This window comes from Lepidochelys kempii, chromosome 15 (assembly GCF_965140265.1).
Source record: "Lepidochelys kempii isolate rLepKem1 chromosome 15, rLepKem1.hap2, whole genome shotgun sequence".
NCBI classification, from domain to species: domain Eukaryota; kingdom Metazoa; phylum Chordata; order Testudines; family Cheloniidae; genus Lepidochelys; species Lepidochelys kempii.
In genome coordinates this window covers 13,850,412-13,862,522 of record NC_133270.1, presented here as the reverse complement: position 1 = coordinate 13,862,522, position 12,111 = coordinate 13,850,412, and the positions used below count along the sequence as shown (strand labels likewise).

At 44.1% G+C, this 12,111-nt stretch overlaps 1 protein-coding gene across 2 annotated transcripts; it reads right to left on the bottom strand.

The window, feature by feature from the left end:
- LOC140898835 (uncharacterized) lies at positions 1–11,375 on the bottom strand. Of its 2 annotated transcripts, XM_073313319.1 has the most exons (8): positions 11,293–11,375; positions 8,925–9,057; positions 8,231–8,398; positions 6,361–6,723; positions 4,693–4,743; positions 2,047–2,136; positions 912–1,063; positions 1–205 (listed from the first exon to the last, which is right to left on the bottom strand). In XM_073313319.1, the coding sequence occupies exons 3-8, from the start codon at positions 8,289–8,291 to the stop codon at positions 86–88; spliced, it is 837 nt and encodes a 278-aa protein (XP_073169420.1). In that variant the 5' UTR covers positions 8,292–8,398; positions 8,925–9,057; positions 11,293–11,375; the 3' UTR covers positions 1–85. The 2 variants fall into 2 exon arrangements, with proteins under 2 accessions (XP_073169420.1, XP_073169421.1); XM_073313320.1 differs by lacking the exons at positions 8,231–8,398; positions 8,925–9,057 and having other exon boundaries at positions 11,293–11,317.
- Between the last annotated feature and the right edge of the window lie 736 nt (positions 11,376–12,111).

Sequence of the window (12,111 nt, the reverse complement as noted above, 5' to 3'; positions counted from 1 at the left end):
TTTATTACATGCCAGAGCCACACCACTGAAGAAAAGGGGTGTTTGCTGGAGACATTTGTGGTACACGAGACGGAGGTGAATACATTCACGATGCCTGAAGTACGGCATACACAGTGTCCGTCCCTGGGTCACTGGTCCCTGCTCTGGGCTTCTTCTTTGTCACTGGCTCGCCAGCATGAGAGCTGCCCGTTGGAGAGGACACCATCTGAAAACAAGCAGAACCCCAGATCAGCACAGGGAACAGTGACATTCACTGAGCTGTGATCCTCAGCTCAAGGCAGAAGAGGCTGAGATGAAGTGAATGAGGCAGCTCCATGTATCAGCCACAGTGAGAGCGGGGCCCGAATGCTGGGCTGCCCCATGGCCCCCACAACTGCAGCTGCTCTTCAGTGTCTGAGCTGCAATTGCAGCCGCAGTCTCTCCATGCCAGCTGCAGGGAATCCCGGGCCCCTGGATTCATGTAAAGATGAACCTGTGTCACTTTCCCCTGCCCTCCAAAAATAGGGCCTTCCAGGCTGGCCTGGCCGAGCCAGTTCAGAGATCTGTCTCATGGTGCATCATACTGGGTAGACACCCCCACGCGGCCACTCAGCCAGTGGATCCCCTGCTCAGTTCCTATGTGGGGCTTAGGAGGTGCAGAGGCTTTGCACAAGCCCTCTGCACTGGGGTGAATTTCACTCCGTGACCTAGGGCAAGTCAGCTTATGCCTCAGTTTACTCATCGGTAACTATAAGATAGGAACATCCACCTACCTCAAAATATACAGTGCGGTTTGTAAAGCACTTAAAAAGCCTCAGATGCTACAGAAGTACAAACAGTTACAGCTATCATCATTTACATTCGTTCTCCAAGTGACTCCGCTGGGACTGGAATGACATCTGAGCACTTTCGATACAGAGATCAGCACTTACACTGTACTCACTCCACTGCAGTTTTGAATAGATCATTTCATGGCCGACGGGCTGTGTAAAGGAGTCTCTCTGGGCAGGGGTAGGGGTGCTGCAAATGGGATCAGACATTTCCAGGGAAACTTCCGGTTTCTTGGCCTGGATTCGGCGCTTTACTAATATAAAATAGAGAAGGACACATGCATATTATGGAATGACTTGGAATGCAGGCATGAGGGGAAAGGCTGAATTCTACCTCAGTGTCTCTATTTATAGGCTGGGTTCTTGCTTTGTAGAGGCTTTCAATTTTTTTCTTCTGTTAATTTATTTTACATCAAAAGGGCCTGATCTAAAACCCCTTGCAATTAAAGGGAATCTTTCCACTGACTCCAGTTGGCCCTTGAGCAGGCTCTTGCAGCTGAGGGGCTAAACACTCACTCTGATCCATGCTTGCAACTCCCGTTAACATCACTGGAAATTCTGCCTGAAGTGTGGAAGCGTATCAGTGAGACCTTGAGCTGGAGATATAAAGAGTGTGGAGATTTGGTGACCATCCCTAGCTGTTAGGTATTAAAACAGGGGTGGCCAAATGGCAGCTCCCAAGCCACATGCAGCTCTTTTACAGGTAACGTCTGGCTCCCGGAGCCCACCAACCCATCCCTCGCCATTCTCCGCCTAACAGGCTGGTCGCGGGGAGCTCGGAGCTTCTGCCCTGGGATGGGGTGGTGGGACGTGGGGCAGAAGTCTCAAGCCGCAGCACTGTGCTGCAGGGCTGAAGCCCTGAGCCCCGGCTGGCTCTCAAGGTTATGAAGATTATCATATGCAGCTCAGAGGGTAAGTTTGGCCACCCCGTATTAGAACATGGCTGCTTTGCTCCTGCCCCAATCACACCCTGTCATAATTAAAAGGTTTCTTAACTTCTCATTCTTTGCTTTGAACTTAAAAAATGTTACAGACTTGTTAATAAAGAAGAGAAATAGCATGGAGCCATGTTTGAATTCAGGAAAGACATCCTGAACTGGTCATTTCCCAGAAGATTTGCTGTACCTCACTGAGACAACAACAGTAACTTAAAACAAACCATGGCTGCAAAGTGTATGATGATGCCTAAAGAGAGGCAGGGGAGATTGTTTGCACGTCTTTACTAGCAACTACTTACATGTAAAATACAAGCCCAAAGCAAGGAGGAACAGAAGTAGCCCAGCAGTCAGACTGGGGATCAGCAGAACATTCACTGGGTCTGCGGGGGCTATAAAGGAGAACAAACAATATTTGTGAAAAGTCAAAAAAAGAAAAGAAAACTGAATCCCTTCCATTTGCTCCTGTGCAAAGCCTCGGGCGATATTGCCCCTTCGATTAAGGATGAGAAAGGCGCTCAGGTACTATCGTATAAGAGACACTGAATAGACTAGTAAGACAACTCCAATAAACATGCAGGACTGCAGCAAGTCTCCCAGCCAAACCGTACTTAACATTCCTGATATTTCAAAGGCAAAACATAAGCCAAAAGCCCCTTACAAAAGTCCTTTTTCATACATGTTAAAAGAGGGAAAAGAAACCCCACAAACCCACTGCTGAAACTGTCCTTCACAGGACGCCTTGAAGTAGATACTTATCTTTTTTTGGCACTGTTTCAAGACTGAATAGAGCAAGTCCTAACCTCAGAACAATGTGATTTTCACTCCCTGTTCACATATTTACCAATACAATCAACTGTGAATCAGATTTACCTCCTCATAAATTCAACCTGCTACCTTCATAACTTCATCCCTTGTCCACAGATTTGTTACGCAGCAAATGCAGTGAGGATTGTCTCAGGACAATCTTTGTTAGTTGGTATCACACATTACTTCACTGTTACCTAAAGGCCTTGTAACACTAGCTCCATATCACGAGTAATCAGCAATACTAATCAGCCACCAATAAGTCACCTCACCAGCAGTAAACAGACTCAAATACACAACATATATAACAGACACACTTAGGTCAGTATCTGTGTGAACAGGTGGTGTGTGTTTGTGGTTTTGTGGATGCTTTAAGTTTTTCCGTTGATTGATCCCCAGCTCTTTTTCTTGATAGCAATCACTGGACTTGCAAAACCCAACATTGCTGCACTTCAAAGGGTTTCTTTTTTCAGCCAGGCACCATAAGCAATGCTATTATACAGCCATGCTGCAAATGGTCTCTGTGTGAATACTGCAAAGCTTTGAGAAGCATTTCCGGTCGGGCTAAAGGCGCTGGCCAGGCAGTCTGTGTGGACAGGAACTCCATGCTGTTTCTTTGCTAAAATGCAGATTCTTTTTGCCCCTGCCCCCTTTCCTGCCAAAACATAGCCACTTAGCAAGCAATGGCCCATCAGCCTTGTTTACACCTGGCTGAGGCATCAGCTTACTCTTTTGTTTCCCTTCCTGCTGATGACTCCATTTATAGCTTAAATGCAAATTAGGCAGAGCACACATTCCTTGGTTTGAGGACAGACCTGTTTGCTAGCTTCTGTTTGGGCAGGGCTGTGGTTTGGAACATGTGTTAACACCACCATACAGGGGCATCTTACAATGTCACAGTGTTGCCACACATATTTTACAGGACAATGTTGACCAGACAATTATGAGTTTTCAAATGATACCTTACAAGACATATCTTCTACAAAGATTATTTCAGTAGTGGGTGGGAGGTGGACACAGGGGTACGTTCTATCACAGAGAGTGACTGGTTTCTTGGGACTGAGTGTAACCTGAATATGTTGTGATTTTTGGTGGAAGCATGGGCATAGTTTTGGAGGGCAAGGAGGGGCGTTGCCCCCGCCCCTCCAAACTGCAAGCCTTGGACAGTTGTTGAGTTTCCCCCATACACACACATGTGGCCCCATTGGCCTGACCGGAGCTGCCCCCTCAAATATAGAAGTCAAACTATGCCTATGGGTGTAAGTGACAATTAATCATATAATCCAGCTTGCCTGGGTGGCAAGATAACTGGAGAGTCTGAGTCTTAGACTCTTAAGGGGACAGACAATGACTCCCTGGTAAGACGGTTACAGTGATCTAGGAGTTCTCATTTGTTACTCATTTGGTGAAATCTAATTATAGAACATACCACCAGTATGGGGTGTCTGCCCTGCTTTTGACAGTTAGCCCAGAGGTAGGCACTCACGATCGTGAGCTGTCATGAGCCACTCCAGACAGCGTGACAACGATCACTGTCCCTACTTCTTCAGACACACAACTGAGTGTCTGTATTTTAAAAGTGCCCTGATGTGTTTCTAAAATATCCAAAGAGGGTAAAGAGCAAAGGTTTTGCTAATATGTAAAAAACAAGAAAATCCTTTGCAGTTTTCTTGTGCAAGGAATCTGAATTCTGAATTCTCAATTGTTTGATACAATCCAGTTCCCGATGCATTAAAGTATGAACATTCAGCCAAAACAATTAGTTTAATATAAAAATATGCTTAAAGAACAAGGGAAAAGAGAGGGAGAAATAAGATGAACATCTTACAACAATCCACAGGAAATGAAATGTTGTAGGGATACTGCTAATGCTGTAATTTTTGTTGTAGTCAGTAGTCACTTGGAAATTAATATTAAAACATGCATTAAGTTCAGGAACTGTCATTGAGTTTTACTGGGGTTTAGGTGCCTAACCCTGTTCAGCGCCTTTGAAAATCCAACCCTAAATACTGACTTATTATAACAGTGTTTATTTATAAATCCATACACGCCTTAATGATTATAAAAGAATCTTTGCATTACAGTGAATTAATACAGTTAATTAATTCAATGCATTAAATTAACAGCACATCATTACTTACATTTAAGAGATGGTGTTTTATTTGTGGAAGAAAAATGTTTACCTCTTGTCCCTGAATCATATGTCAGGAAAAAGACAGACAGAGATGCAAGGTCAATAAATTTTACAATGCATAAGGCAGAAATTACGTTTTTAAGGTTAATTCCCACGATTAAGAACTGGGGAATTTACAGATAGGGCCAAATCGTTCTCACCTTACTCATCCAGATAATGCCTGATCCAAAACCCATTGAAATCAATTGGAGTCTTTGGATCAGATCAATGATCCCTTTGAAAAGCCGGGAAAGTATTAAGAGTAAATAAACTCTGTTCAAAATACTGATGGCTCCTTCTCAAATGTAAAAAACCATCATATTTCTGAAACAACTGACAGTGGGCCATGTACAACAAAAGGAGTGCGGTAATTTATTTAAAACCTAGGATATATTAAATATATTTGATGATGATGATGACTGTACCCATCCTGAATTAATAGATCTAACAAACTAGATTCCAGAAAATAGATCTTGTTCCAGCTATTAAAAAAGTCCAATATTAGAAAAATCAGCAGATTTCTATAGACCATTTGTTTTTAGACTAATATAGATCTTCTGTTATAAAAGCAACTTTAAATTCCATAACTCTGAACTACGTTTTTATTTTTTCAATTTGATTACTGTTTTATAATGGCAGGTTTCAGAGTAGCAGCCATGTTAGTCTGTATCCACAAAAAGAAAAGGAGGACTTGTGGCACCTTAGAGACTAACCAATTTGCCACAAGTACTCCTTTTATTTTATAACTGTCCATTAAAATAGTCTAAGATATTATTATAAATAACAAAGATCAGGAACACTTTTTTTCAAATAAGTTTTTTATTATGAAAATATTCCATAAATATATTTAGATTTAGCACAGCTAAATTAGCAGGACATTTTTGAAAACAGAGTAAGGTTCTGTATAATGGTATAGGGGAGACAAATAATTACTCTGTCTCATAAATTCAAGGAAGGAAATACAGTAGGTATAATAACTAGAATTTATAGTATACTTTTTGTCTTAGGGATGGAAAGTATCTACTAGAAAGTCTACCATTGCTATAAAATATGGCAAATTTGCCTTTTTGGTCAAAATTTGCTAATTCATTTGCAGAAAATATACACAAAAAGCCATGTACATATATGATTTTTTTTTGTAAGCAAACTGCAAATTTTTCTCACCCATTCCTCAACTATACAGGTTATTATGGAGCCATCTCACACTATAAAATATATATGTATTTTAAATCAAACCAGTGTAAGCTCAAAACTTGTCTTGGAGCACATTAAGCTCAGGGGTTCCAGATAGTCCATGCATGGTGTGACATATTTAAGAGAATTACAACCAATGTACAATTTCCCAGCACTAGAGATGGTGACATGTAAGTGACATGACTGGTTTGATAAATAAGCTAATGTTCCGTGTAATGTTCAACTAAAGTGATGCAATGGAAATATTGACAAGAAAATTGCTATAGTTGAAATATAATTGCATGGTCATATGTTGAAGAAGCTTTTAAACAATTCATAAACATGCTTGCATCATAAGTCTTATTTCATAGGAAGCAAGAGAGCTAAGATTTCTCATGCACACGCAGCCGAGTGTCCAATAGAGAGAAAGAAACAGGAGAGAGAGAAAAAGGGAGACACTCACCCGTGACAATGAGATGAGTCCCGTTTGTTCTTGATTTAACAGGGAGTGGCACTATGATCACTTCACAGTAATACAGGCCACTGTCATTCACCCGCACCTCGGGGATGAAGAGAGAGCTGGTATTCTTTTCAAAGTCTAATTGACCCCTAAAATGGCCTTCAGTGATTGAGACCGGGACACTGGTATTGGGACGAGTCATCCTAAAGGACAGGATCCTCTTGGACACATTTTTATGGGTCATCTCATACATCCAGATTATCTCGTAGAATGGATTGCCAACAGCAGGGGATCCATCAAAGGAACACTCAAAGGAGATGGGTTCCCCTTCAGTTACCGAGATCATTGGAGGGTTTTCCCTAGAACCTAAAACAGAAAAGTGTAGTTAAAAGCAGGCGTCTCAGCAAACTCTGGACCTTGCTGTTTTGTAGGGAATGACATCAGCTAGTTCAACCTACTTCCATTTTATTTGCTGTTAGTTTTTGTGTGTGTGTTAATTTACCGCTGGTGAAAGGTGCCAGACTGACTACCTTGGAGAATTAATTTCTCTGTTTAGCCACAGATCAGACACAACATAGACAAGTCTCCAGTGTTACAAGCTTCTATCACATTGTCCAACAATATGCCTCATTGCTGACCTTGACTTTAATCCCTGTGGAGTCCTTGGGGGTGCATCATTGTTACATTTCTGTTACTGTGTATGATGTGACGGGGTTTTGTGTTTTTCTGAGTTAATTGTACAATCAGATACTATTGGTAACACCACCTCCATCTGATGCTCTGTGTGCCTTCTGTTCAATAAAGTAATCTTATTTAGATTGAACATAACTTTATAGGATAGGCAATATAAGTGCCCTAGGCTTTCATTCATCTCAGGGGAACTATCAAGGATTTTACAAATGTTCTTTCTTAAATTTTTGGATATCAATAAAGTCTAGTTTGATACACAATAATGCCCCCAATTTTTAACCTGTTCCCCCAAATATTTAATGCTACTTAGATAATATTTCCTTATCAATTATATTACTCAATTTACTTTTGTTATAAATGCCAAGAACTAATTATTTAATCTCATCATTCTAGAGAGCCCAAAGGAAAACATGACGGGGGAAAAAAACCTAATTAAATTCAATTAAATTGTTTCTTTGTATATAGGAAAAGGGATTTTTTTCCATTTCAAAGCAACTGGGTCCCATCTACTTTCCATGTTAATGCTCCAATTTAGACTGCAATCATGAGTTATATTTGAATACTAAAGCATAATTACATATACATTGCAATATATATTTTTTCATTTGAACACAGTTCAGAAGAAAACTACACCTGCTATTCATCACAAAAGCATTTTTATTCACTCATTTTTCCATCTATATAAAAGCAGGTACTCTTTTTGGTGAATATCTCATTGCTAATCTGGATTCAGCACAGTTTGTATGTCAAGTTCCATAAAAAACAAAATCCAAAAAGAATAATTCTCCTTTGATGCACCAGAAATAATGTAATTCAAACAACGTATAAAGATTGTCAGCAAGAAAACACAGCCCTAATTAACAGAGCTAGACGTGGTCCACAAAATTCAATTCAAACCCAGATTTCAAGCCCTTTAGAGATCTGGAGGTGTGTGGATCTGGGGTTTGGTTTAGCTCATTAGAGGAATGGGCCAGATCCATGTTTGGATTCTGAGTTTCTCCAAGTTCTGGGCAGTTCTGATCTGGGTTTAGGGTTCAGGCTCATCTTTAATATTTCATCTTTCCATTTTCCACTGTAAGCTACCCCAACCCCAGTACTGCAGGTTTACATCTGGCTCTTCCACTGAGCAAACTTCCCAAATGCCCAAAGCAGGAGAATACCCAAGTGGTGCAACTCTGCTTACCTAGGGAAACGAACACTTCCTGCAAGAAGGAAAGCACTAACACAGAAACGAGAAGAGCCATGCTTATCCCATGTCCTCTTGTCTCTCTCTATCTCCAAAGGCTCATGTTGCTCGTAGAGTCTGCAGGCACCATTAATTGACAGTAGAGGCTGCAACCTGGGCGTGCGTCTGAGTAGGAAAGAGAAAAAAAATCTCTCACCTTACTCAGGGACGTAGTCTGCAGTGTGCATATGACGAAACAGTGTGATAAGTAACCCTAATAATAACCCTGCTCTGCCCCCACGGCCTTGCAGTGAAGACAGCCCAAAGCACATGCTTCAGAGGAGACATGTCCCACATCAATGCAACCCCAGCACATTGACCTTTTCAAGAAATAACAACAGGGGAGAGTGGATAATGGAAAGAAGATGATCAGAGAAATTAATTGCCAAACTGAAATGACCTGGATGGAAATTTCCTTGTGCTGCTTCTCCTGGAGGAGGAGAACTCCCAGTTCCCTGACGGGACCCCATATTAAAAATGACATTTTGGGCTGGAGAGTTTCCTTCCCCCTCACACTTTGACTCCCAACTCTTCCTCGCCTCACAATCCCTTATCACCACTGTCCATAATGTTCAACTTTTACACTGTCCCATCTCACCCAGCAGCCTCACCCTCACTGCCTCCCTTGGCCTCCAAACCCGGATCAGCTCACCCTCACAAACACGGTCCATCCATCAGGCCTTCCTAGGCAGCGAGTGTTGGAGTTCTGCTCTGGAGCTAGAGGGCTGGCAGCCCTTGTCCTAGGTAGCAGGCGATATTCTTATCACACTTCAAGCTGAAAGCCCCTATTTTGAATGTGAAAATCTTGTGTTAATAATATTATGAAGTTTGCGGTGTTGTTGTAGCTGTGTTGGGCCCAGGATACAAGAGAGACAAAGTGGGTGAGGAAATATCTTTTACTGGACCAACTTCTATTGGTAAAAGAAACAACTTTCGAGCTAAACAAAACTTTGTGTAGCTCAAAAGCTTGTCTCCTTCAGCAACAAAAGATGGTCCAGTAAAAGCTATTACCTCACCCACCTTGTCTCTCCAACATTATGAGGAACCTCTACCGTAAATGAAAGTGATGCAGAAGGTAGAGGGAGGAGAGTCTGATGGACTGAAAAGAGGGGAAGAAAGTGGGTGACCATTACTGGATCACCTCAGGGCAGCAGGATGGTGAAGATAAGGCCAGTATAGGCAAGTGCAGCTGCGGTGGCAGTGTCCATCAGTGAACCAGGCTGCACTGACTGAGTGTGTAGGGTTGGATGGAGATGAGGGGTCGTGGATGGCAGTGAGTTTAACGGGCACAGAGCAGCCATTCCTGAATGAGCTGAAGGGGGTGAAGGAGGAGGGGGGACTAGGGATGAAGCAGTCAATTCACAGAAGAGGAGGAGAATCAATGTTAAATAATGAATTCATTACTTAGAGAGAGAATTAAAAATGGCAGTTAAATCAGTTAATGAATCAGTTCGATAATTAATCATCAGGTAGACAATTAAAGCTGCCGAATAAGCGTGACGGGCCAACTAGCAGGTTTGGGTGGGCAATAGGGAAGGTGGCCAGATGGGCGGCAGGCAGTGCTGCAGGAGGGTCCGTGGCCAGTTACCAAGGAGCAGTTCAGCCAGCTGAGGGGAGACATCAGCAGCAGTCTCTGGAAGTAGAAAAGGCTGCAGAGGTCTCTTTCCCAGCACTGCTGGTAAGAGGGGCTGGACTCCCCAGGGCAGGGGACAGGCCAGAGAGGTGACAGCCATGCAAGTAGACAAATGGCTAGAATTCGAGCATGACGTTGGCACAAGCAGCCCTGCTCTTACCAAAAGTGCCATGTGGTCTTTAATACACTGGTGCTCAGAGCCTCGATTTGACATTTCATCTGAAATACAGCACCTGTCCCAGCTCAGTGTTTACTGACGCCACACTGGGACCTTGCATTCAGTGCTGACTGACTGGGACCCATGTCACCTTTTGAGTCCCCGACTCCGCTTCCTTGAAGCCTCTTGAGTTTCCCTTGGGGAGCAGGGCTTAATTTGTAATGAAAGAGGTGCCGGGGCACCAGCAATTAGGTGCCGGGGCTCCAGGAATTTTTTTACATTCATAACTGATGCAGCAAGCCCAGAGGTGCCGGGGCTATGAACTGTCCAGCCCAGAGGTGCCGGGGCTATGAACTGCCAAGCCTAGAGGTGCCGGGGCTGAGGCCTGGCAAGTCCTGGCACAAATTAAGCACTGCTTGGGGGTCTCCAAACCAAGGACTGACCCTGCCGACTGGCTCACAGCACACGGTGCAATGTCTGCGAGTTGTGTGTTTCACCATAAACAAATACCCCCCTCAAGTGGCGGCTCAGTGGTATTTACATCTTTGCATCTGGAAGGAAACCACTGAGATCAGTGAAAGTAGCGTGATCTCTGAAATAGTAACATAGAGGTTGGCGTGCTAGTTGTTGGGAATGGGTCTGTTTTATGGGGAGGGGTGAACTGGGTGTTAATGTTGAGGCTGACGTCAGAGTTGTTGAGGTACCCTTAGCTGGTGATTTCCTTAGCTGTAATGTTTGAGGTTGGGCTTGTTCTCTGGATGACTTCAATGACCCCTCTTCTCTTAAATTTTGCTTAGCAACCGTAACCATCAACCAACCAGATCCTTTGTTTCTGGATAATATCATGAGCTCCGTAGCTCTGTGGTATCGGCCCGGACGTGGGTCTAACCCATGCTGCTCCTGTGTTGTAAACATGCCACCCACCACAGTGAGGCCTGGGACTCCCCTAAGAGGCTTCTGGGCAGATTAGATCAGCTCTGCCCCCCTCTACCCAGCTCAAGCTGAGGATGAGAGAGTTTAGCCATAACATGAGGGTTTGCATCCGATTTCCCAAGACACACCAATCCTCCCCCCGCCCCTCCACCTCCACACCCCCCCCCCACACACACACCCTCAGCCCATATAAGGCAACCTTGCCAGCTACACACGGGTCTATAGCCATGAATATACAGGAGAGGCTGTGTGGAGATGACGCCACTAAAAGGCCCCAAGGGACCAAAATATAAATACCTCACTCTTTGCCTGGCAACCATCGCCATGGGGACAGTTTGCAGCCTCAAGTGTTGCATTTCGGGTTATATCCCCGCTCAGAGGTCTTCCGGTGCTTTGTGTTGCCATGGGAACAGTCCCAAAGCCAGGACGAGGCATTGGGCCCCTTGCTGGGAGAGGAAGAGCCCGCCACTGTAAATAAATGGATTGATTGAAGTAGGAAAGTCCTGAAGGGGAGTCAGCATGAACCAGAATACCATTCAAACTGGCATTCCCAAGTGCCTCCATGCCAATCCCAGCTCTCCCACTGACTCACTGAGTGGCCTGGGCCGTGAGTCTCAGTCCCTCTTCTGTAAAATGGGGATAAATGAGGCTTTGCCCACGGTGGTCGTGAAGCAACATGCATTCCCTGCTGTTTGTAAATGGCTCAGAAGAGGCACTGTGCTGGCTAAGCACTAGGAATGATCACCATTCAAATGGAGGGAAGGAGGGCTTTGAACCACAAAGCGCAGCAACGGCTAGAAATGCAGCCCTGTGATCGTCTTGCTTTGCCAGCTTTCCCCATGCCCATTGTATCGAACATGCTCTGTTTACAATACAGTTATCCCCATGGTACAGATGGGGAGACTGAGGTACAGAGTGACTTGCCCAAGTCACCCAGCAGAAGAGCTGGGAATAGAACCCCCCGCTGCTGTGTCCCTGTTCAGCGCTCTATCTCCTGGACCGCACAGCCCCTCTGGCCAAGCCCGGCCTGGCTGCCAGGCCAGACGCTCAGCCCTGTCTCTGGAGACACAGCGATCGCTATTACTCTGCCCGTTCTCAGCACCAGCAATGGAGACT